Source organism: Meriones unguiculatus, chromosome 2 (genome assembly GCF_030254825.1).
Source record: "Meriones unguiculatus strain TT.TT164.6M chromosome 2, Bangor_MerUng_6.1, whole genome shotgun sequence".
Lineage (NCBI taxonomy): Eukaryota > Metazoa > Chordata > Mammalia > Rodentia > Muridae > Meriones > Meriones unguiculatus.
The window spans coordinates 62,111,167-62,136,181 of record NC_083350.1 but is presented as its reverse complement, the minus strand read 5'-3'; the positions used below and the strand labels follow the sequence as shown (position 1 = coordinate 62,136,181).

At 38.5% G+C, this 25,015-nt stretch overlaps 1 protein-coding gene and 1 pseudogene across 4 annotated transcripts in view; one reads left to right on the top strand and one right to left on the bottom strand.

Moving 5' to 3' along the window:
• Window positions 1-24,723, top strand: part of Kiaa1328 (KIAA1328 ortholog) — a 213,855-nt gene extending 189,132 nt beyond the window's left edge. For 3 of the 4 annotated variants that reach the window (XM_021649075.2, XM_060377584.1, XM_060377585.1), the window contains one exon: window positions 23,668-24,723. In XM_021649075.2, the coding sequence (XP_021504750.1) occupies window positions 23,668-23,872 (205 nt within the window). In that variant the 3' untranslated portion in view covers window positions 23,873-24,723. Of the gene's footprint in view, window positions 1-1,328; window positions 1,451-1,636; window positions 2,389-23,667 lie in introns of all 4 variants that reach the window. The other variant, XR_009589873.1, reaches the window with a different exon arrangement.
• Window positions 16,548-17,344, bottom strand: LOC110555705 (proteasome activator complex subunit 1-like; annotated as a pseudogene).
• Window positions 24,724-25,015: the final 292 nt, after the last annotated feature.

The window sequence follows — 25,015 nt, the reverse complement described above, 5'->3', positions numbered from 1 at the left end:
AGATTAGGTATGTCCACTGCCAACAATAAAAAATAAAGGAAGTTTCCAACCACCAAGGCCAAAGAAGTTGTATTTTTAACCAACATCAGCTGTGATTGGTGTCCCCATTAAGGTGCAGAATTATTTCTTCACAAATAACCTTTCTGGTTGTGCTTGATATATGCCAATTTAATCAAAACGTCTACTTACTTGCATTAAGCAGATACTTGCATTAACATAGCTTTGGATTTCAAGCCTTTTATCTTGAACCATACTAGGAGATAAAGTATTTTACAGCTGTATGCCCTTTCATGTGACATGGTCATTTCATATTAAAATGAAGGAAGTGCCTTCTGTACAGCAGAAACGTCACTTTTTGAAATACCGATAGAGTTTCTATTTCTCAGTCCTCTTACAGCACAATGATGATTGTTCCAGTCTGATGAACAGAGACTAATTCCAGGCCCATGACTGCAGGATTAAATCCACAGTCCCTGAAGGGCAGGGTCACCGAGTTCCTTCTGCTCCTCCATGATTCATTACGTATGAGGGCACATACCTGCTTTCCTGTGGCATGTAAAGAGAGAAAGGCAATCCCTATACTCCATGCCAGAAAGAAATTCTGTGCAACTAAAGCAGATTTATCTGTTAGAAACTTTCCAGAAGAAAGTACCTCTTGTTTCTTTATCTTGTTTTGACTTTTTCATTTTGTTTTATTTTCAGAAAGATTTGGATTTTCTTTTTAAACTACAACATGGAAGATTTTTTTTTTTGTTTGGTTTGTTTCTTTTTGAGATGCAGGATATGGATTTTATGAAATTTGTTAAGCCTAGGGTGGGGCACATATTTGAATGTTTGGAAAAACTTAATAGTGTATCAGAGCCTTAAAATTACTTAATTCTTTTTTTTTTTAATTTTTATCATTTGCAGCCAATCTACTTGTTTAAGGTGTTCTGGACATCTCTTGCTCTCAAGTGTACAATGTGGTTAGCTTTGCTCACAAGCATTTGTAGAAGACTACAAGTCTCTCAGGGGAACCTGGGATCATACTCTATCAAGCCCTTGCTGAAATAAATCTCTTCATCTTTTAGACCAGTGGTTCTCAGCCTTCCTAATGCTTTAGCCCTTTAATAAAGTTTCCCATGGTGACCCCAACCATAAAATTATATTCATTGTTACTTCATAACTGTAATTTTGCTACTGTTATGAGTCAAAATGTAAATATCTGATATTAAGGCTTTCTGATATGTGACCCCTGTTAAAGGGTTGCTTGGCACCCCTCCCCAAAGGGGCCATGACCCACAGATTTGAATGCCGCAGTTTTAGACAGAGTTTTTATTTTTCCTTAGTAATTTCACGTGAAAAGTCCAGTTGTTTTTGGCTCCAGATATGATGATCCAGTCTTCAGGGTGCTAGAACAACTGATAGCATTTTGGACCTTGGCTGTGCTGTGGAGAGCATCAAATGAAAGGTATTAGTTACTTTTCAATTGCTGTGATAAGACGGCATGTCCAAGATAATTATAAAAGAGAGCATTTAATTTGGGGCTCACAGTTTCAGTGGGTTAGAGTTCATGAACATCATGGTGGGACTATGGCAGCAGGCAGACATGGCCCTGGAGCAATAGCTGAGAGCTTGCATCTCAATCCACAAGCAGGATCCAATGAAAAAGAGATAACTGGGAATAGCATGGACTTCTGAAACTTCAGAGCCCTCTTCCACTGACAACTCCTCCAACAAGGCCAAGATCTCCTAATCTTTCTACAGTTCTACAAAATGGGAAGCAAGTATTCAAATACATGAGCCTATGGGGGCCATTCTCATTCAATCCACTGCAAAATATGGTATCAAAGCTTTAGCTCATGAACAGTCTGTGCACAATTTTATTTTCTGTATCATCTTTCTAGTAACTGGTTAGATCAAGAAGGGAAAATCATGTCAGTGTAAAAACTAGTTGTTTTGTTTCAACAACAAAATTCTCAAATGGCAGCTGCCAGAGTACTCAAAATCTAAACAAAAAACATTTTAATTATATTAATAACCAAGAGATATAATACTGAACATTATCATTGTTCAGAATTAATATTATTTTAAAACTAACAAAATACTTTCAGCTCGCTTTTAAGTTGTATCAATACCCTGTGAGCTAAGTAATAGTAGTATTCCATTTATTAGTGAGGATGAATGAAATTGACAGTATAACTAACCAGGAACACAGACTAAGGAGTTAGGAAATAAAACCTAAATCTGCCTTTTATAACTTTGTTTATGTGTATGTGTGTGTATCACATGCATGCAAGTTCCCCAGCAGGCCAGAAAGAGAGTTTTGGGTCCCCAGGATCAGAAGTTACAGAGGTTGTGAGCCATCATATGGTGCTGAAAACTGAACCCTGGTCCTTTGCAAGAACAGTAAGTAATCGCTCTTAACCACTCAATTCTCCAGACCCTATTGCCCCAAATTTTAGTGTTTTGTTTTGTTCTTTTGTGTGTGTGTACTTTCCCCAACACTTTCTAAAGCTAGGATTTCATTCTAAAATATAAGAATTGATAAATAAAATATTTAAGCTTATATGATTCTTACCCTAAGTTGGAATTGTATGCGCAGAAGCCAGATTGCAGTATTTCTTTCCATTTGAACCTAGAATCATCACTATAACTTTTTAATCATACTTTATTTTTACTTAAACACTTATACAGATATTAAGTATTCAACTGGATTTTTTTCAAAGATCTAGCAGAAGTGATCCTATGCTGCTCTTCCAGTGGAAGAGAGGGATGAGGTAAATGAAAAGATCCCAAACATCTTCTGGGGCTCGTAGTTGGTTTGAATGGAGGACTCCCCTGCTGCTGTGTTGTAGAGGATAGCACGTACAATGACACTGCCCATTACTCATTACATGTCTAATGTATGCCAAGTATTTGACTGTGCATATACAAATATATTTGCTTGTATGTTCATAAAAATACATATTATTACAAAGATTTTAAAGTACTTAGTTTCACAATATTACAAAATATTTCATTTCAGACTTTTAAAGTCACTTTCCTAAAATGTGAGCCATGAGGCCAAGAACTCAGCTTAATTGTATCTGTCTTCAGAGTAACAGTTCATATGTGATACACATATTGCATTACCTCTGTTTCCATCGTATGTTATAATTAAAACAAAAGTCATCAGGATAATGTATATGAATTGATGACAATAAAAGGTCTAATAGGAAAAGAGCATCTTGACTATATAAAGTAAAGGTTAGGTTATAAATGTGCTTTTTTCCATGTTTAACCAGGAAATGTGCAAAGTCTGTTCATTCAAAGGAGGGTTCATTTAGTTGAGTAGGTAATCTGGGATTCCTTGCCAACAGCTGCATTACCCTAAAAACAGCTGAATGTATGGACAGTTTTATGTGTTTGATAAAAGATACTTTTTTTTCCTTTTTAATTTAAATTTTTAAATATTTTAATCATATTTTCCACATCATTATCTCCTCATGGATCCTCCTTTACTCCCTAACCACCCAATTTCTGGTCATGTTCTCTCTGTCTTTCTCTCCCTGTCTCCCTCCCCACCTTTACAAAAAAATCAAAACAAACAAACAAAACCAATAAGATGAAAAGTACTGCAACAAAAACCCACTAAAACAAACAAACAAACAAACAGAATCTGTTTTGTCTTGGCCAACTACTACTAAGCCTAGCCCTACTCTGGAGTGTCGGTTAGCCAGTGACACTCCATTGGAGAAAACTGACTCTCCCTTTCTGAGCATATGTCAATTACAAATAACTTCTTGGTCTGGGGGAGACTTTGTGTCAATGTCAATCTCCCAGGGCTGGGAATTTTTCTGGTTTGAAACTGTATAGATCTTGCAGATGCTGTCCCAGGCTGATAGCTCCTCTGTGCATTAGTCCTGTTGTATCTGATGCTGTTTTCTTGGAGTCATCCACCACCTCTGGCTCTTAAAATCTTTCCACGTAGATCTTCTACAAAGATCATACATACTTCTACATAGATCACCGAGCCTTGAGAGCAGGGATGTAATAGACATTCTACTGAGGGCTGAGCACTCTAAAGTCTCTCACTCTTTACACATTGTCCTGTGTCAATTACTATCTGTGTTAATTACTTCTACTGTAAAAAAAAAAAAATTAGCTTCTCTGATATACTTATCTATGGGCATAGCAATATGTCATTAAGAGTCATTTTATTGCTGTGTTCCTTTAGCAAAATAATAGCAGTGTTTTTTTTCCCCCGTAAAGCCCATGACCCATCTAGTCTTAAGTTCTTTTTTTTCTTTTTTTTTTAATTTTTATTATTAATTACATTTTATTAACTCTGTATCCCAGCTGTATCCCACTCCCTCATTCCCTCCTTCATCTCCTCCCTGCCCCTTTCCAAGTCCACTGATTGGGGAGGACCTCCTCCCCTTTCCTCTGACCCTGTTTTATCAGGTATCTTCAGGACTGGCTGCAAAGCCCTCCTCTGTGGCCTAGCAGGACTATTCCTCCCTTGGGGAGTGGGGAGGTCAAAGAGCCTGCCATTGAGTTCCTATCAGAAATAATCCCTGTTCCCCTTACTATGGGAAACCAATTGAGCTACCACGGGCTACATCCGAGCAAAGGTTCTAGGTTATATCCATACATGGTCCTTGGTAGAGTGTCAGTCTCAGAAAAGACCCCTGTGCCCAGATATATTTGGCCCTTGTGGAGCTCCTGTCCTTTCCACGTCATACTAACTCCCCTTCTTTCATATGATTCCCTGCACTCTGCCGAAGTTTTGGTTATGAATCTTAGTATCTGCTTTGATACACTGCTAGGTAGAGTCTTTCAGAAGCCCTCTGTGGTAGGCTCCTGTCCTGTTACTTGTTTTCTTCTAAGTCTGATGCCCATCCCATTTGTCTTTCTAAGTGAGGATTGATCATCTTACCCTGGGTCCTCTTTCTTGTTTATCGTCTTTAGGTGTATAGATTTCATTATGTTTATCATATCTTATAGGGTCTATATAAGTGAGTATATACCATGTGTGTCTTTCTCCTTCTGGGATACCTCACTCAGAATGATCTTTTCTAGATCCTACCATTTGCCTGCAAATTTCATGATTTCCGCATTTTTGATTGCTGAGTAGTATTCCATCTGGCACTTTCTCAGACAATTAGGAATAGTTCTTCCTCAAGACCCAGCTATACCACTCCTAGGCATATAACCAAAATTTGCTCAAGTACACAACAAGGACATTTGCTCAACTATGTTTTTAGCAGCTTTATTTGTAATAGCCAGAACCTGGAAACAACCCACATGTCCATCAACGGAGGAAAAGATACAGAAATTGTGGTATTTTTACACAATGGAATACTAGTCTTAAGTTCTTAGCCACTTTAGCAGCATTAGGTATGAGTTCTCTCTCATGGAGTGGGTTATTATGACTACCTTGTTATGACTACCTTGCTATGTTCTACTTTAACTCCACCAAGTCTCCCGTTTGGGAACTCCCTAACCCTGAGCTATAAAAGCCCTAATCTTCCCCATGTCCAATGCTGATGTCTTGAACACAACTTTTAAGGAGATAGTGCTTATGTGCATTAATTTAAAAGCTTGCTTTAATTAACTTGTCCATGATGATTTGGGTCAGTGGTCTTTCTCCTTGTATATCTGGGATTAATAGTTCCTTACCATAGATTCTTAACCTCTGTCATTACTCAAAATGAAGCACACATATTAAAATCTTGAAAGCTAGCCTCCTCATATAAGAGAAAATGTGATATTTATTTTTGGGGTCTGGGTTACCTCAGTAGGATAAATGTCTCTAGCTCCATCCATTTACCTTCAAATTTCACAATTTCATATTTTATAACAGTTGAATAAAATACTGTTGTGTGAATTTACCAGAGTTTCATTACGCAGTCATCAGCAGATGGACATCTATGTTTTTTTTAATTGTTATTATATTATGATGTGCTGATGCAGTAATTCTCACTCCTGAGGCCCATTCCTATCTGATGCAGTGGTATATCCATGAATGTGAGCACTCAGATGGGCTGAGGCAGGAGGGTTTTAAGTGGGAGGCCAGACAGGGATACATAGTAAGAACAAGAAATTCCTACTTTTCTCATTATTGTCACCAAATACCTGACAAAGCCCAACTTAAGGAAGGGAGGGGTTTACTCTGACTCACGGTGGGTACAGCTGGAGCGTGAAGCTGCTTGTGCATCTCAGCAGACCAGGAGGAGAGAGCTATGCACATGCTCAGCTGAATCTGTTTTCCCTTCTCATTCATTTGGAGACACAGCCCATGTTGGTGGCACCCACGTTCAGGATCTCCTACCTCATTTAAATTTCCCTAGCAATACCCTTAAAGGCACATTCAGAGGTGTGCTTCAGTAATTCCTTAGGTATTTCCTCATGTAATAAGGCTGACAGTAGAAACTAGCTATCACAAACCCCATTTCAAAAGAAAATGTTAAGATCACCTATACCTCTTTTTATACTTGCTTTATGGAGTAAGGTAAGACTATGAAGCTAATAAGCTAAGTAGCAATACTAAAAGGGAACCTTATTAGGACATTGTTATCATGGGAATAATGCATGGCAATATAATATTATCACAATTCATATTTACTAGTGGCCTAGGATCCCAGTCCTTGGCTTCAGGAAATACAACAAAGTCCAGACTGCAGAGCAAATATATGATTTATTTTTTTTGTTTCACCCTTTTTTAATACTGTCTAAATATTCTATAACAATGATATGTTACCATTGAGGGTTTTTTGTTTGTTTGCTTGCTTTCTTATTTGTTGATTTCAGGTGTGCACCTCCATTCCCAGCTTTAAAAAAATTTAAAATGGAAGCAGAGGCGGCACATTTGTATCAGGCAAACACACTTCAAAATTTTCCACTCAGTATTCCAAGTAGTTGTAAAATTATTAAGGTTATCTCTGACCCGTATGACATAGACATTGCATCTCTGTGTCAATGCAGCAATAGGTGAGGGTTATCCTTTCCATGTGTCAGCTGAACTCTGCAAGCAGTAGTTAGTGACATCTTTTCAATATTACAGTCCTTGCTGTCATTTGACAGTTTTTAGCCTCATGAAACGCAGTTTTGGAATTCTTTATATGATTTGAAGTCATCAAATTTCCTTAATTTCAACTTTAAGAAACTCCTTTTGGGTCCCTCAAACTGTTCTAGGCACTTTAATTTCTTTGTAGAAAATTGTTTTATATATGTTACATAATGTAATCCTCAGAATCATGGAAACATAAACCTCCAAAAGGCAATTATAGAACACCTAAGAGCCCTGTAATGCCTGGGTTTATAGGCCTGGGCTTCAGAGCCAGCTTTGCAGTTTTGAGAAATAATTTTATGTAATCTGTAAAATGGGAATAATAACAGTTCCCTTATAGGCATGACATGATGATTAAGCAAGATTGTGTATGAAAAATACTTCACAGTATCTTGTTCTATGCTAATTCTCCACAAAGAGTAACTGCCATTATAGAACTTCCCAAGACCACATAAGCCTGAGAAACATGGTGTGATTCCAAGCCTTAGCCTAGCACAATATTAGGAGTATGGCTGGGTTCAGTGCTGAGGCGAGCATTTTACTTGTTTTTGTTTTATTCATTATTTGGTTGTGGTTTGGTTTAGGGTCTTACTATGTATCCTAGATTGGCTTAGAACTTGTAAAATTCCTGCCTTAATTTCTCAAGTACTGGAATTTCAAGCATATACCACTACATTTATTTTGTTTTTATTTTATTTTAGTTATATTTTTATTTTGGTTTTACAGCAGAGGATTATGTGGCCCTTCTTAATCACCACTAATTTCCCCCAGCATAAAGTATCCCAATAAAACAAAGGTTTTACTTTAGTTGTTCTGGTCTCTTGTTAATCACAGCTAATTCTTCAGCTCCAGATGACCAGACATCACAGACAAATGACCTAGTAGAGTTTTTGTTTCCCTCTGGAATTTTACAAGCCAGGCCTCCATCCTATGCACTGCTCAGAACATTCTTATCTTTAAAACTCTGAAAGAACAGCCCACTGAGCTTTCCACACTCTATGACTCTTCTAGCCCAAAGTTCCAATATCCTTCCACAACCTCCCCAAAATATGGTCAAGTCTGTCACAGCAATACCAACTTCTGTCTTAGTCATTGTTCTCTTGCTGTGAAGAGACATCATGACCACAGCAACTCTTATAAAGGAAAGCATTTAATTGGGGCTGGCTTACAATTTCAGCGGTGTGTGGTGTGTGGGAATAGGAGCATTTCTGCATTTCTTGTCATTAAGTTATTCTCCTATAAAGACCCTATGTGTACATTGACTTTCCCTCTAAAAAGGGTAAATAACATATGGAAGCAGACTGCTATCTGGTTTATAAGTTATCTTTCAAGTGATGTATTCATTGATAAATTATTTATGCTATAGAATGTGGTTGTCCTAATGTATGTCATGAAACATACAGAGTGCATATCCATGTGTGTCCTAAATATCCTGCAGTGCATATTAATAAACAGGATAATCCCTCACCATGTTGACCTGGCAGGGTTTCTGAGGCAAGCATCTCTTCCTCCTGGTTCTGCACTGTGTTCTGCTGTACTGGGCACTACTTCTACAAGCCTGGCACATAATGTTCTTCAATGGAAGATGCCCCGTAGTACTTGCCTCTTGCTGCAATGAAATATCTGTAAATTTCACTTGTTAAATTGCTTTTCCAGCTCTAATTAATTATATCTTAAGTCATGATTAGTAGGAAATTACAATTCTATAGAAGAGAAAATATTTTATATTGAATGGTCAATTATATAAGTTTCCAAAACAATTAAGATGCTAGAAAACGAGATATGTTTTTATGTGTTAAAACTTATGTGTTTTTATGTGAAAACTTATGTGTTAAGTTTTCTAGGACTTTAAAGTAGTCATTAAGGACAGAGACAATAAGTTTTAAAATCTGCTGCGACTCAGAGAAAAGAATTCAACTTCTACACTTGCACAGCTTATCAGGCTTGCTCAGATCTCTGAAGTCAAGTGTGTTGCTTAGATAATGATATTTTATTTTTGCTCCCTCTGTATTCATCTCATTCATATTCATTCCCTCCCCCACCTCGATGATGGCACAGAATCACTGTACTACCAAGCAGCGCCCTAGTTTATACTATAAACTTTTACAGACTTTACAGCGAACAGCAAAAGCACACACGTCGGAGTCTTCTGAACCTTGGTTGGTCCAGAAGTTATGGAAAAAGGTTGTGGTCACATTTAGAAGGTTCTTTCTGTTAACAGTGATGTGAACTAGTAAAGACTTAACTCAGATCTTATAAAGAAATAATACCATTCCAGATTGATTCTCTCAAAACTTTTGGAGCTAAATATATTTCAAAATATATTGTTTAAAAGCATGTTTCATATCCTTCTCAGTCAGAGTCTATGAACATACAGATTTGGATTAGGGCCAAATATGTTGTCACCAATCATTTAAAAATTGAGTGTTCGGTACCTTCAAGATTTCAGAACTGAAAATAAGGCCTAATTTAATCACTCTTAGACATTGTATCATATCATATATCATATGTTATCATATCATATGTGCTCACAGCCTAGGAATCCCATAAAAGGTAATAGCTCTGCTTTCCTTCTAACCACTTCTCTGTGTTCTCATACAGAATGTTCAACAGGCTTTACAGGATACAGAAAAAAACTGTAAAGGCACTTTGTGTCCAGTGCACTAAATGTTCACAGTTCACAGGAAAAAAAAAAAAAACCCTCAACTGTTCTTAGAATTATTGCATCAGATGAGCAAATTTGTAAAGATGTCTATTGAAGAGGTTTCTTTCCCCCACTACAGTTTCTCAGCCAACTTAGTATGCATGTTGGTGTGGCAATCATCAGCTTCCTCTGTGGCCTTTCAGAAAAGCCACCCATGGATGCTTTAGGCAGTGTGTTTAGACACATGAGCTATAGATATATGTACCTCATCCATAAATGATCTTCATCATCTATGATGTTCCATCATATTCAATAACCATGGTGCAACTGGTCAGTCAGTGATTGGATATTTAGTTTATTTCCACTCTTTTGTGATCACAATGTTCACTGAATATTTCTGTACATATCATTATGTATATGCAAGACTGTTGGTAGGATAATTTCTACAAATGGAATAATAGGTCAGATAATCTAATCTCATTTAAAATTAATTTTCATAGATATTACCAAATTGTTGGAAGAGCAGTTGTATGTCCATGTGCTATATTTGGAAGTATCTATTTTATCATTCCTTCACAAATTAGGTAATGGATAATTTACTCATGAAAGAGGATATAAAGCTAAATTTTTAACTTTAACTATGTCATAGATTTTTCTTTTTTGTGGTGAATAAGTCTATGAAAATATATTTGATAGTGAAAGTGTAGCATCTAATGTAGAGCTCCGCAGTTTCAGGATGGACCTATATAGCTAGTCTAACTATATAGAAGTTCATTGAGATGAAAATATTTTAGATCTGGTTACTTTTGCTTCATGATATTTTTTTATTTGTAAGTTCTTTAAAACAGAGTTTTAATAATAAAAAGGTAGGCAAAAGTTCACACCATATCATCTGATAATGAGAACAATGTTATCACATAGTTATAATTACCATTTATTTTATTTATCCATTCGTGCATTCATTCTTTAGAGACAGACTCACACATAGCCTAAACTATCCTCCAGGCTGTTACATAGCCAGTGATGGACTTAGACTTCTGGTCTTCCTGTCTCCATCTCCAGAGTGCTGACTTTAGGAACGTCCACACATCTCTATGCAGTTCTCTCACAAGCAGACGCAGCGCTTAATGAATTTCCATGCAAGGACTCTGTCAGCTGAGCTTTATCTCCAGCCCTGAAGTTTTATTTTCTATGAAGAATGGTTCTTTTGCCTATTTTTTTCTGCCAAGTGTTAATATGTTTCATTTTCACTTATAATTATTAGACATACAGTTATATATTTATTATAAAAACATCAGTTTAATTATTTACTCACTTTACAGCACTTGTAGATAAGGACAAACTTTGGGTCAAAGGTTTTATGGATGGGTTGGTGTTCCCCTCCCTCCACTGGAAATCCCACCTGGCTAAAGGAGGTGGGCATTTCAAGCTATATATACCCTGCTGCTAGGAGTCTTAGCTAGGGTCACTCCCATAGACTCCCAGGAACCTCCCCCATCCTAGAGATGCCCTAGAGATGTTCTCTTTCCTAATCCTTCCCCATCCTGCGCTCTCAACACCTTATCTTTACTCACCCTGTTCCACTTCCCATTCCCTCTCCCATCCAGTTCCCTCCCTCTATGTACTTCAGACATCTATTTTTTTCTTTTTTTTAATTTTTATTTTTTAATATTAATTACAGTTTATTCACTGTGTATCCCAGCTATAGCCCACTTCTTCATTCCTTCCCAATCCCAGACTCCCTCCTGCATCTCCTCCTATGCCCCTCTCCAAGTCCACTGATAGGGAGGTCCTCTTCCCCTTCTATCTGAGCCTAACTTATCAGGTCTCATCAAGACTGGCTGCACTGTCCTCCTCTGTGGCTTGGCAAGGCTGCTCACCCCTCGAGGTATGGGGTGGTCAAAGAGCCAGCCGCTGAGTTCATGTCAGAGACAGTCCCTGTTTCTTTTTTTTTTTTTTTTTTTTAATGCAGTTTATTCAGGAACCTTGAACAATCATTTGGCTAAGGCTGAGGATCTGGCTTGCTTCCATGTATGTGGACCTATCTGCATTGCCCACGTGGCACGCTGGGGTTGGCTACCCAGAGGCTATTTAAGCTGTGGGCTGGCTTTCCCCAGACATCTATTTTTATTTTGCCTTCTGAGTGAGCTTCAAGGATCCCTTCTTTTCCTTTGAAGGAAAATGGTCCATCATGTGATATCTAGTAGTATAATTATTTGTAATATCTTGTATTATTTGTAATATCTTCCTAGATTTTCTTTTTATTTTGGCTGTATATCATGATTTTTCCATTCAGAAAATTTCTCCCATACAAACTGTTTGTCTGTATCTTGGGTAGGTATACCTGTGTTTCACTCTGGTCCTTTCACTCTGTTTATTCATGTGGTAATTTGTTATGATTGCTTTAATGTCACTATTAACTGGAGCTGCTTGGGGTGCTTCATTTTGTTTCAGATCCTCTTTCTACTTTCCTTTCTCTGAATATATACTTCTCCATAACAGCAATTTATAGGCCAGGCATTGTGTTAACCACTGTAGATATCTGTAATCAAAAACCACCAGAAAGGGAGGTATTGTTGTTTTTGCTTCCGTTTTATAGATGAAACAACTGAAGATCAGAAAAAAATCAGCAATTTTCCCAGATCACATATTTATAAATGGACAGGATAGAATTCATATTCAGCATCCAACTTTGAAGCCTGGACTCTCACTGTTATCTTAAATCATATGTTTTGTGAATAGTATTAATTTAGAACTGTTGTCAGAAATATCACAGGGAAGATATAATAAACCCTACTAAGATAACTACGACAGTATTATCCTTAAATTACAAAACCTCAGAAAGATTGCTAGATTCTTCCATAGTCACTTTTTCGCTGCCTATACATACTCTCTGGGACCAGAATTATTGTGAGGCTTATAGTTTATTTTATGCTGCTAAAACAAAATATGCAGATTAGCCTTATAAAGGAAAAGTTTGTTTAGTAAACAGCTTGCAGACTATGCATCCTGGTGCAGGCCTGATGAAGCTTCTTATGGCCCATGTTGATGATGGAGGTCCTGGTAAAAGGCAAAATCATAGTACCAAACAGAAGCCAGAAAGAATCCACAACATTGGAATTAAGATTTCTAACTGTCACGATTTCATTTTAATTATAGCTGTATGTAGAATGATGTAACAGTAACAAAGAATCTGTGCTCACTCTTACCTCTCTGATACAGCCCTGCTGTGATAATGCCTTACTCAGGACTTAGGACTGTATATCATGGATGTGAGAAGGAAACAAACCTGTCAGGTTCATCAAATTGCCTACCAAGTGAAGTATCAGAAAGGAAGAATTGCAAGATCTTTGTGGATCTGGCTGTTTATAATATGGTAAAATAGCTCTCTTTAACTGTTTTAGCTGTGGCTCCTGAGCCTATAACTGTGCTGCCATTTTGTCTGGCACTTGGAGCTTATTGTACGATATGTTGATATGTTGATATGTGCGATACCATTGTAGTAGAAGCTGAAGAGAGTGGATTCCAAACATGTTTCCAAGGAAATTAACCCAAAGTCAGCATCGACAACCAAATGTTTATTTTTTTAACCCTCTGAAAAATACTAAAACAGTAATGCTAAATACAAAATTAGCTGGATTAAGATAGTAAAGCTATAGAGATTTTTTTTTTTTTTTCACATTAGGGCAGTGGAGCAATCCCTAAGATAGGTTGCTCTGCTCCAGTTTAGAGTTATGCACACTCCTATGCCACTTTGCAGAGATCCCCAAAACATACTGATGAGTGAAAACACAGGTGATAAATGCATGTAAGCAAGGCCTAGTTCATTCAGTATATGAATGTACATTCAGATGTGTGTGTGTGTGTGTGTGTGTGTGTGTGTGTGTGTTAGAATCTTATGCACTAAACTGTTAGCACTGCTTTTGAGACAGGGAATGGGATTGCCATCTGAATGGAGAAATGGAATATTGAAGGGACCTTATATACTTTTATATATTTGAGTCTTTAAAGTGTAGACATACTTTTTTCTATTACTGTTTTAGAATTTCATATATCAATACACTGTATTTATATCATAACTATCTACCTTTTAATTTTCCTCTTAGTCCTTCAACTCCTACCAGTGTCCCCTCTCAAATTTGTGGGGGTTTTTTTCCTATAATTATTAGTTACACACACACAAGCCACCCACTGAGTCTGGTTCATGTTGTCCTTGAGTACATGGATTTAAGGCTAACCACATGGGCATGAGCAAACTATCAAGGGACTCTTACCTAAAAAAAAATTAAAAATACTGATTCTCCCTCAGTAGCCATTGGCTGCCTGTAGCTCTTCAAGTAGAAATGGAAACTTTTGTAAACCTTTCCCCATACATGTTAGTATGTCAACTGATGTGGTTTAATGCAGGTCTTGTGCAGTTAACCAGATTGTTACTACTTCAGGGATACAATATTTTTGTCAAATCCAGAATGCAGGAAATATAAGTAAAATGTACAGTCTTTTCTATCATGGGATTAAAAGACAAATTTCTATTTTTAATAAATTAATAAAGATACCATCTGTCAAAAATCTCTTCCCCAGTCAGCATTTTTGTAACATGAAAGTTTGTGCACAAGGCTGATTTTGCTCTCAAAAGTTTGCTTAACAGATGTGCCCTTTTCAGTTAGCCAGTCGTGCATAAGAATGTAAGGCCAACCTCTGGCCATTCAGAACGAGCCACAGAAGCCCTGTGTTAGGAATGCAAACCCAGAGGACTCTGCTGGGTGCACTTCCGGAGGGATTTAGAACAGCTTTGCACCAAAAATCCTCTGGATTGTGTGGGTGTTTTCTTGGAACTTTTGTCCTCCAGCAGCTTCCATAACACTATCTGATACTACAAGAGGTAGTCCTTAGGGAGGAGGCTACCAGCTCTGTTCCACCTTGTTTTCTCCAGGTCCTGTGACAGTGTAATGTCTCAGCAGTAGAGTCTCAGCCTCAAGTAGAGGCAGGCAGCCATGAACAGTGACAGTAGACTGTATTGGTTTGGGGGTCTCTTGGAACCCCTGACCAATAACTGAAAAGGAATTATTCCTTGCCTGGCAGTGTGATTTTTGTTGGATAATTTATGGACCCTCGAAAGATCATTATCCCCTGTTGGTAGTAATTCCAGTTAAGTGTGTGTGTGTGTGTGTGTGTGTGTGTGTGTGTATTTTAAGAAAGCTTTCAAAATAATAGCTTCAAAATAGCTTTTTAAAAATATCTTTTTTGAAATTTTTAAGATTTATTTATTCACTTTACATCATGATTGCAGCTTCCTGCCTCTCCAAATCCTCCACAAACACCCCTCTCTCCATTCTCCCCTCTCCCTCTCCTCAGAGAAGGGGGAGGTCCCCTATGGGTACCAACGCTCCCTGGCACATTGAACTGCAGAAGTAGGTGCATCCTCTCCTACTGAAGTCAAACAAGCCAGCTGGTTTAGGAAAACCATACCCAAAGGGAGGCATCAACATTAAAGAGGATCCCCACCCCAGTTCTTGGGGATCCACATGAACACTAAGCTGTGCATCTGCTATATATGTGCAGGTGACCTAGGACCAGTCCGTTCATACTCTTTGGTTAGTGCTTCAGTCTCTGTGAGCCCAGGTTGGTTCACTCTGTAGGTCTTCTTGTGGAGTCCTTGACCCTTCCAGCTCCCTCAGTAGTTCCCTCAATGCTTCCATAGGACTCCTCAAGTTCTGTCTGTTTGCTGTGGGTCTCTGCATCTATTTCCATCGACTATTGGGTGAAGCCTCTCAGAGGAGTTATGGTAGGCTCCTATCTATAAGCATAGTAGAGTAACATTAATAGTGTCAGAGACTGGTTCTCTCCCATGGAATGGGTTTCAAGAATGGCCAGTGTTTGGTTGGCCATTCCTTCAGTCTTTGCTCCATCTTTGTCCTTGCACGTCTTGTATTACCTTCTCAAACCCTCCCTACTTAAGTCACATTTCCTCCATTGTTTATCCCTTTTCCTACATGATAGCACCGTGTCCTGCTATGCCCCTGTCTCCTCCAATGGTCCCCTTCTACTTTCCTGGCTTCCATACTTCCAAGTCATACATTCAAATATAGATGTTTTGGGATAAGATCCAAAAGTAAGAGAGAATGTCTTTTTAGGTTGAGGTTACGTTACTCAGTATAATATTCTCTAGCTCTATTAATTTACCTGAGAAATTCATTATTTTATTTTTCCTTAGAGCTGAGTAATAGTGTTCCTGCCCTGACCCACCATTCAGACAGCAGAGGCTGGGTTTGTTTTCAATAATCAAGACAATGGGAAGAAGGGAGAAGAAGCTGAGCCTCACTGGCTGCCGCACTGCAGAAGGAGCCACGTTTCTTTTACACCCAGCAAGACCAAATTATTATTTTTTCTTTTCTTTTTTTTTTTCTTTTGGCCTTGAACTCACAGAGACCCGCCTGCCTCTGCCTCCCATGCACTGCCACTACCGCCTGGCCCAAATTCTTGAACAGTTCTGGAGACCCAGGTTTCCCAATGGATTTTACTCCAGCTGCTTTTATCAGAGTTCACAGAGTGAATATATTATTCTTTCACCATCAGCTGGGCATGGCTGCTGTTCCAGAAGATGGTCATGGTCTGATTCTGTAGGACAACAATTGAGTCCTTCAGGTTGTATCCTGAGTGAACACAGTCAGCAGGAAACAGCTGCTCTGCCCAGCAGGGCTTCCTGCTGTTCCAGGAATCTCTGGAACAGGAGCTTCTGGTCATGGGTCACTTTCCAGTGCACTGTTTTTTGTTCGTTTGTTTTCAGTGGGCAACTACATATTTATTGTGTTTGGGAGACAGGGTGAGGGAGAAACCCCAGCAGAAAGAAGATTGGGTACAGTGTAGAGTTTCCTGGAGAAGAGCAGGAAGGTGTCTGCTGTACCCATCACAGAACGAGAGACGAAGCTCAATAGAGCATTCTCTGTTTCTCCATGGGGCTTCTTGAGCTTCTGGAAGTTCTCAGGATGGTGTCATATGACACAGTATAATCATTATGGATCTCTGTGACCATCAGGTGATGTCCTGGTACTCTGCCTCGTTCAGCTCATGCACCAGCTGCCAATAATCACCCAAGTGGGGCTACTTGGCTGCTTTGGCCAAAGTGTTACCCCTCTTTGTGAAGCACTTAGAGATTTGTGTGTGGAAGCCATCCAGCTTGGTATAAAGGGTAGTCATCAGTTCAAACACCTTTTCCTGGACATCCACTCCAAAATTATTCCTGTCCTCTACATGAGGTATCTATAGTTGCAACCAGATAGTGACCAGATTGAATTGCTCAATGACATCCTTGCTCTCGAGCTTTAGGCATTGCAGGAGGTCCACAATCTTTTCATTGCAGTTAACTGGGCCATAGGGAGGAACTTCGTCTTTATCTTCTCTTTTCTTCTTTTCATTCTTCTTTTCTCCTGTTGTTTCTTCCATTCGTCCTTCTCTTTCTCCTTGACTAGATCAGGTACTAGGATGTCCAATGGAGCCTTTAAATTGCTCAGGTTAGCTTCATCGAGAGCTGGCTCCTTTAAGAATACATCCAGCTCTGAGCTTGTGGGAAAATAACTCATAAGCAGGTTCTCTATCCTTCTACACAGGTCTTCATGAAACACATCCACCTTGGCTTGAGCTTCTGGATGGACCCTCAGTGTGGCCATGACCAGAACTAGCAGCTGAGTGCCACATGGGGAGCCTAGAAGGGGAAGTTGGAAGGGAAAGCAAAAGCAGAGCTTGAAATCTGCCCAGCCTTCCTGGGTTTGGGGAATGGCCTGTGTACTGTTTTTAGTTAAGAGATGTTTGCTATAGGGATTCTGGTACCATTGCCTAGTCCTATGAACCAGTTCTAGGAACTTTGGAGTACGCTCCTGCCCAGGAATTAGTTCACCATAGTCTAGCCAATGAAGGCCCTGAGCAGTATCAGGGTACAGAACCCAGGGTAATAGAGAGGTAGCACGTGGCCTGGCATAGCTGGCCTAGGCTCACAGCCTGGCTTAGTCACCACTGAGCCACCACTCAGTCACCACTACCACAAAAGGCTGTAGGACTTCTGTGAATATTTTAAATCAGATCCAGACATGTCATTTTGCCAATAAATACTTCTTTATATTCTGACAAATTTGATTTTTCTAAAACAAAGTTATATCATCCTGATGAAATAGTAACCCTTTAATATTCTCTAATATCCTTATTAGTTATTATCATAATTATTAATATCCCCTAATAGTCCTTCTGTGTTCCATTTTCTATTAATTCAAAAAGTACATGCTTGCCATTGTTTTCTTTGAATCACAATTCAAATAAGCAGTGTCTTAGTCAGTGTTCTATTGCTGTGAAGAGACACCATGACCATGGCAACTCTTATAGAAGAAAGCATTTAAATGGAATTATTCACAGATTCATGGGGTTAGTCCATTGTCAGCTTTGGATGGAAGCAAGGTGGTGTGCAGGCAAACACAGAGCTGGAGAAGTAGCTGAGAGTTCTAAATCTGAATCAGCAGGCAGCAGGAAGAGAGAGACACTGGACCTGGCTTGAGCATTTGAAAACCCCAAAGCCCATCACAGTGACACACTTCTCCAACAAGGTCACACCTGCTTCAGCAAGGCCACACCTCCTAATCCCTGTCAAGTGGCACCACTCCCTAATGACCAAGCATTCAAATATATGAGCCTGAGGAAGTCATTCTTATTCAAACCACCACATGTAGCATATGGCTGGTAGATCCTTTAAGCATTTTTGAAAATCTGTTATAGTTTTCTTCCTTTTTATTTGTCTAAGTAACTGAGCATTTGTCATAAAAATTTTATACATTATACTTCTTAGCTGATCACATACTTGAGGCATCCTTTTGTCTTTTCTCTGCACTATATATTCCATGATTGACAGGTAGGTATACCTGGAGGCTTGGTTAAGTTAAAGTTTTTCATAACAAGTATCTTTTATAGGTCATGCTGTTTGTGTACCTTCTGTTGTTAAATATCAGGAAAGAAATAGGTAAAGATGATTTTAAGGTGCATCAGTGGCCATAAATAATGTCATCCTGATCTATTATAAAGGTCTCCATCAATCTTTTACTTGCTTGTTGTAGCCATTGATGGTTATTAACTAGAGGCAGGAATATAGGATGATGGTTTGTTTTTCATTGTTTCCTTGGCATTTGTGAAACTTATGCAAGGTTTTCAAAATATTAAAAGATACTAGTACAGGCTTGGATACTGAAGGTAATAACTCAGTTGAGAGGAGAGGACAAAGAAAATAAAATAATGATAGAAATTCTTGGTTTCTTGGAGTGTCAAGTTTTAGAGAAGATGGGAAGAGTCAGAACTTCACTGTAGCAAGGGAGAATAGGGGGTACAGATCACAGAACTTGCAGGTTTAGTCGTCTGAATAGTAATGAGGTTCCCTGTGGCATATATTATTCAATAAAGTGTGTGGCAGGGGTACTGATTAGGAAGACTAAGGAATAAGTTGAAAAGCAAGAGTTTGGATTCTTTTATGTTTAATGAGAGTACTTTAAAGATAACTCTAAAATTTCCTGTAATCCTCGCACTGGAACTTCTACAGGTTTTTTGTTTGCTTTCCGCTCTTCTCTTTAAAAGGCAATTCTGAAAGCCTTCTAATCTCTTTGTTGTTCACTTGGATTACATTTATATTATATTATATTTTTTAAACTTGATTATTTGCCAGTGAGATCTCTTTCATTCAACAAATATCATATTTGACCTTTTCCCACTGGGTAACTAGAAGTATGGATTATCATTACATGATTAGCAAGCATATTTTTGGTTATAACATTAATGTGGATATTCTGAGAAATCTGTTAGGTTCTGGCACTCTAGAATACAATCCTAATCAGTTCCCAAAAGTTTCTGTATCAGCCAAGCAAATGAATGAACATTTGCAGACAAGGTCAAGTGTCTCCAGTGGCAAAACCCTCATACCACAAGAAATATCTCTTCTTAAAGCATGTACTTAAATCATTTTTAATTCAGACAAAGAATTTTCAGGGGCTTCTGCTTCCAAGCAAGGTGAAGTATCAGGGAATAGATTATCTTCTCACCTGAAGCAACAGGTGAGAAACAACCATGAGCTATGAACAGCAAGTTTCAGACACTGTGTATCAGAGCACAGGACAGTAATCCCTGGAAGAAAAACAAATGAGGTAAACCCTATAATTACGTTTCAGGACCACAGCTCAGGAACCTTAGTGTAGCCAAACAAATTCTCTGACTTAAGTTTAAGGAGACTAGATGGTTAATGTTTACAGAATATCACGCTGAATAGGAGAGAGTTCTGTTTTGTGTTGTGGTGTGTTTAAAACTTGGGCTCTTGTAGCCTTTGAGCTGTTAAGAAAGGAGTATCAAATGGTCAGAAAGGCAGATTATTTATGGTGCTTTTCTTTCGATCTTGATGGCATGACCAGTGTTAAAGTGTTCCGTTGGAAATAGTGAAAGTGACTAAAGACTTATCCTCTGTGGATAGCTTGTGTGGAACATCCAGAGACAAGAACTTTTCAAAACAGTTGAGGTGGCACTAATTCTGTTCAAGCTATCATGGAGTCTAAAGAGCTATAGCTGATGGAAACTATGTTGAAGAAGAGAACTTTACAGATCTTGTGAAAGTGTGAGGCATTTAACTCATGGTCATTCACTGTGTTGTTCAGCAGCAGCTATTTTAAGAGCAAACATTTGAATTTAACTGTGTGCTATGGATCAATAGAGCTGGTGGTGAAACTCACTTGTTTTCACAGATTTTAATATCATCAGTTCCATGAATTCTTCTCAGAAGTAAAGGATAAAGACCCTGACTTGTGACAGTCCTTCAGAGCGTAGAGCTGATAAAATTTCTTGGTTTTTGTTTTTGGTAATTTTTATGTAAATTCAGAAGTGATACTCAATTTTTCCTGAAGGAGAAAGATCTCTATTATAGAATATTGAATAGTTTTAAAATTAGTATTTACTATAGTTCTGATAATGGTTCTTAATAAATCCAACCAAAAAAACTATAAGGCAAAGAAGTACATTCATGTAAATTGGCTTGTGGTGATATTTTTCCAATGACAGCTAAACTTGTGTGAATCACATATTATTGAAGGGGACAATAAAAATATGTGTGTATACATACATATTTATGTTATGTATAACTTAATAAAGTTATAATAAATTATAACTATTAATAAACTATGTTTATGATTTTAAATATTTTATTTTAATTAACAATAAAATTAACAAAATATAAAATTATAACTTATGTAAGTTATATTTTATTGAGGATGCTAAATAAAAAATATTATAAACAAAGTGTTTATGAAATGATAGTTGTTTTGGAAGACCAGCTTTGAAGAGGTGATACTTAAACAAAAGTATTCATGGATGGAGAGAGCCAGAAAGATCTGGAAGAGCATCTTAAATAGAGGGTACAGAACATGTAGGCTTAGGAAGGGATAGAGAATAATGGGGTTTTCTAAGATGTATTTTTATTGTTAATTTTGTGTATGTGTATATGCATGTAGGTATGTGGGTATATGCATATAAGTGTTGATGCTTCAGAGTCTTGAAGCATTGGATTCCCCTGGAGCTGCAGTTATGGGGTTGTGAGCTGTTTGCCATGTGTGCTTGGAACTAAACTCAGGTCCTCTATAAGAGCACTATGCACTCTTAATGGCTGACCATTTCTCTGGGCTAGAAAGGACAGCAGATTTTTTGTTTTTTAGCCTATACAACTAGAGTTATGGAAAGGAATAGGATTGTACAAAAATGTCAAGTTCTATTTTGGATATTTTGAAATTCCTGTTGCACACCTGAATAAAAGTACCAGGAATGATTGTATAATTCTGAAACTTAAGACCAATGTTGATACCGTGTCTGGAAGTCATTGATGTGTAGATCCTAACAAAGGTCATGAGATAATAGCTATGGATTGAACCCTGGCAGGAGAAGAGCAGGGTTGGTGATATGACTGAAAGTCAGGGAGGGCTAATGAAATCACAGAACATCAGAAAGGGGAAGGAAATCTCTGTCATTATGGGTGTCTTATCTTTTAACAGTCTTAGTTCTTGTTTAGGGCTGTGAGTGGAGAGACGCTTTTCAGCATGAGCATCCTGTGAAATAGTGCTTCTTATCATGGGCAACCAATGGATACGGATTTCTCATTGGGGCAACCTATGGAGAGGGGCTTCTCATTCAGGGAAGCCTAAGGAGAAATACTCATTGAAGTAGTCTATGGAGAAGTGCTTTTCATTCAGGGCAGCCTCTAAAATGAACCCAGAAATTATTTTCTTCAGGCTATTCCAGCACACCCTGTCAGACTGGCTCTAAAATTGGCATTATGAAGCCAAATCAAATCAGCATAGGCTGTGTCCTCTCTGAAGTTTTGTGCCTACATCTTGTGGGATCAGGAACAAACAAATGGAGAGTACGCTCTAGCTGTAGCTCTCTATATCTAGCTCTAGAGGGATAGAATTTGTGCCATGTCAGCACAGACCATGATAGGACTGGCAGAACAAACCAAGCAAACATTTTGCTCATCACTCTGCCACAATGAAGCTCTTAAAGTCAGCTATGTACCTAGAAACCTCTGGAGTACTGGCTGTAAAGTACAGAGCAGCAATGCAGCTCATATCTGTGGCTGGGACACAGAAAGACCACAAATGGTTTCAAATGGTGGCATTTTAAAACTGGATAAGTGATGTGTCCTATAATATTATTAAGATACCAAAGAGCCACAAACCAAGGTAATCTGTTTTATAGTTTCTGTGATGTTGTTTCCAGAAACCAAACTATGTTCCTATAAAGTGGGCTGCTAGATACTGTTATTTTCTGGTACCTAATGTGATCACATAGGAATTAATTTGTATTTTACTTTATGACATACATAGTTCTTGGCTAAATTAGGTGGTTCTCAAGGTTTGCTTTTTAAAGTAATCTTTGGTGTTTGCTTTCTATTGACTTGCCAAGTTATTTGGACTTTTATAATAGCAAAAGTACGGATGACATTAGCTATGAGGAGCAGCAAAATCTGTTCCCTGGCCACCACAAACTTTTTGATTCATTTCCCATAGTGTAATCCATGATTAAATGTTTCTTTCAGAGAAAGAGAATTTCTATAATAACAGCAGATCCAAAAAGGCGTATATTTGTACATTACATTAGATTTGTTGAAGATAGCATGGTTGCAGCTAGCTAATAACCTAGTTAAAACAGACTAATACATAGTTGAGGCACCAATCTTTTACTTTTGCTATCTTTGCTTTATGAATCATTTTTAATGTGCTCTTACTGTGTAGACCTGGCTGGCCTGGAGCTTGCAGTGTAGACCAAACTGGCCTCAAACTTACCTGCCTCTGCCTACTCCAGTGCTAGGATTAAAAGCATATGTCACCACTGTTGTATTTGTTGATCTTGGTAGAAAAACTGAAGACACTACTCTAGGAAGTCAAAAGCACCTTGGTTCAAACCACTTGGCTCATGTTTCTGGACCTCAGTTTCCTCACCTATAAAATAAGAAAATCAGTCCAAATATGTCAAAGACCTATTTTCTCAGTGGGTAACCAGTATGAGTGTTCCTCTTCTTGGAGGTCAACTCTATCCTTTACAAGAAGTGCTGTAAAGAACATATGTATAATTGTTCAGCCTCTCTGTCCTGCAACAGAAAGCTTGCACACTGCAGGCTATGGAGCCACTGTCTACCCCAACCTGGTTTGGCATAAGTAATATCATCACTGTTACCACTGTTCTTCCTATTCTACAGTGTCTCTTTAGTTACAAAGTTAGAAAGGACTGCTGGGGCTCAGCAGAAGAGTGAAGCTGTCTGTAAAGACAGTAGCGGGGCCTTGTTCTCAAATCCTTCATAGGATATTTTTTTTCCCCTTAAAGTTTCCCTGTGGTGGAATCTGTGGTCAAACTATTCCCCTGGTACCTTCCAGGGCCTTTGAATCCTAATATTTTAATGTTCTGATCCTGTTGTGTCTGGGCTATCTTACAGGTATGAGACATCTCTGTTGGATTTGGTTCAGTCACTGAGCTCAAATTCTGCTCCCAAATCTCAGCCCCATTCCTCCAGAGCAGCAGGGGCATGGAGTACTTTCCGACCTAGCCCTCAGAAATCGACCTGGAAGAAAGTGGGGACACTCAGGAGCCCTGAAGACCTGGAGGAGAGTCAGATTCTGGAAGACATATTTTTCATATGACTGAAGCACATGCTACACATTTCCATGAGAAGTCTTAGTCTGCTTGCCCTGTCTGCACTGAGTCTAGGAAAGCTCTGCTGATTATCCTTTCTGGCCCAGATCTAAACTCTTCTCTTCAGGCTGAACTCAGTCCTGTTGATTTTACCCAGCTGCCTTCCCTTGGCGCCTCTCAATTCCATACTCTTCCTCAGAGGCAAATGAAAAGGCACAACTAAAACACTTGTAGTCATTCCCTTTGGAAATTAAAAGTTCATTGAAAATTCCAATTTCTGTTTCAACTTCATCCTGAAAGTAACTAGAACAGACTTGCTCCATTTCAAAACACCTTTTTTAGGATATGTCTTTGGAGTGGCAGAAATGGCCATTTTCTTAGTTAGGTTTCCAGAGCCATCTTCACTCTATTCCATGTGTCACAGGCAGCTTAACTGTATCAATTCCTGTAGGCCTGCTATAACCATAGTCACTTGTTCTGAGCATCCATGTTCTTACTACTCCAAAGTATGTCCCCAGAAGGATAAGCAATAGAATCTGATCTTTTTAATAAGCTTATTTACTCATAGAAGAGTCATAGCCTAAAAACCACAGGCTTTTTGTGATGGAGTGATATGCAGTGAATGGAATTTAATTGCCTTTTCACCTCACCAACATGGAAGTTTGGAAGGGAAAAAATGAGTTTTCAGGGGAGCATCAATCAACACACATTCGTACTTCACATTCCCTGCCAGCTGCCTTCTCTATCCTGCAAGCATTCCATTTTTGCACTGTTGTAAGGGTGTTAGGAAGTGACTTTATTATTAATTGGATGATATGTGTTAACATTTTAATCTGTATTAAATTTCTTTTGAGATATATGTGTTGTTGTAGATTATTGGGGCATGACCTAATTGTAGTCTATCCCACAGAAGAATGGAAAGAAAGTAGGAATCATGCGCTCTCCCCTCGTACTGCTTTCTTTAGTGGCTGGTTGGAACTTGCTTGGCCAGCCCCTAGATTTTTTCTCAAAGCAAAATTGCACACATATTGAGAATGTCACAGCTGCAATATTGCCCACCCTGCAAACTTCCACTCTGTGAGAGAAAACTAGTGTTTGTAAAATGAACACATGTATGTCCACTGGACTATCTAAGTGAGGACCAAGTGCTT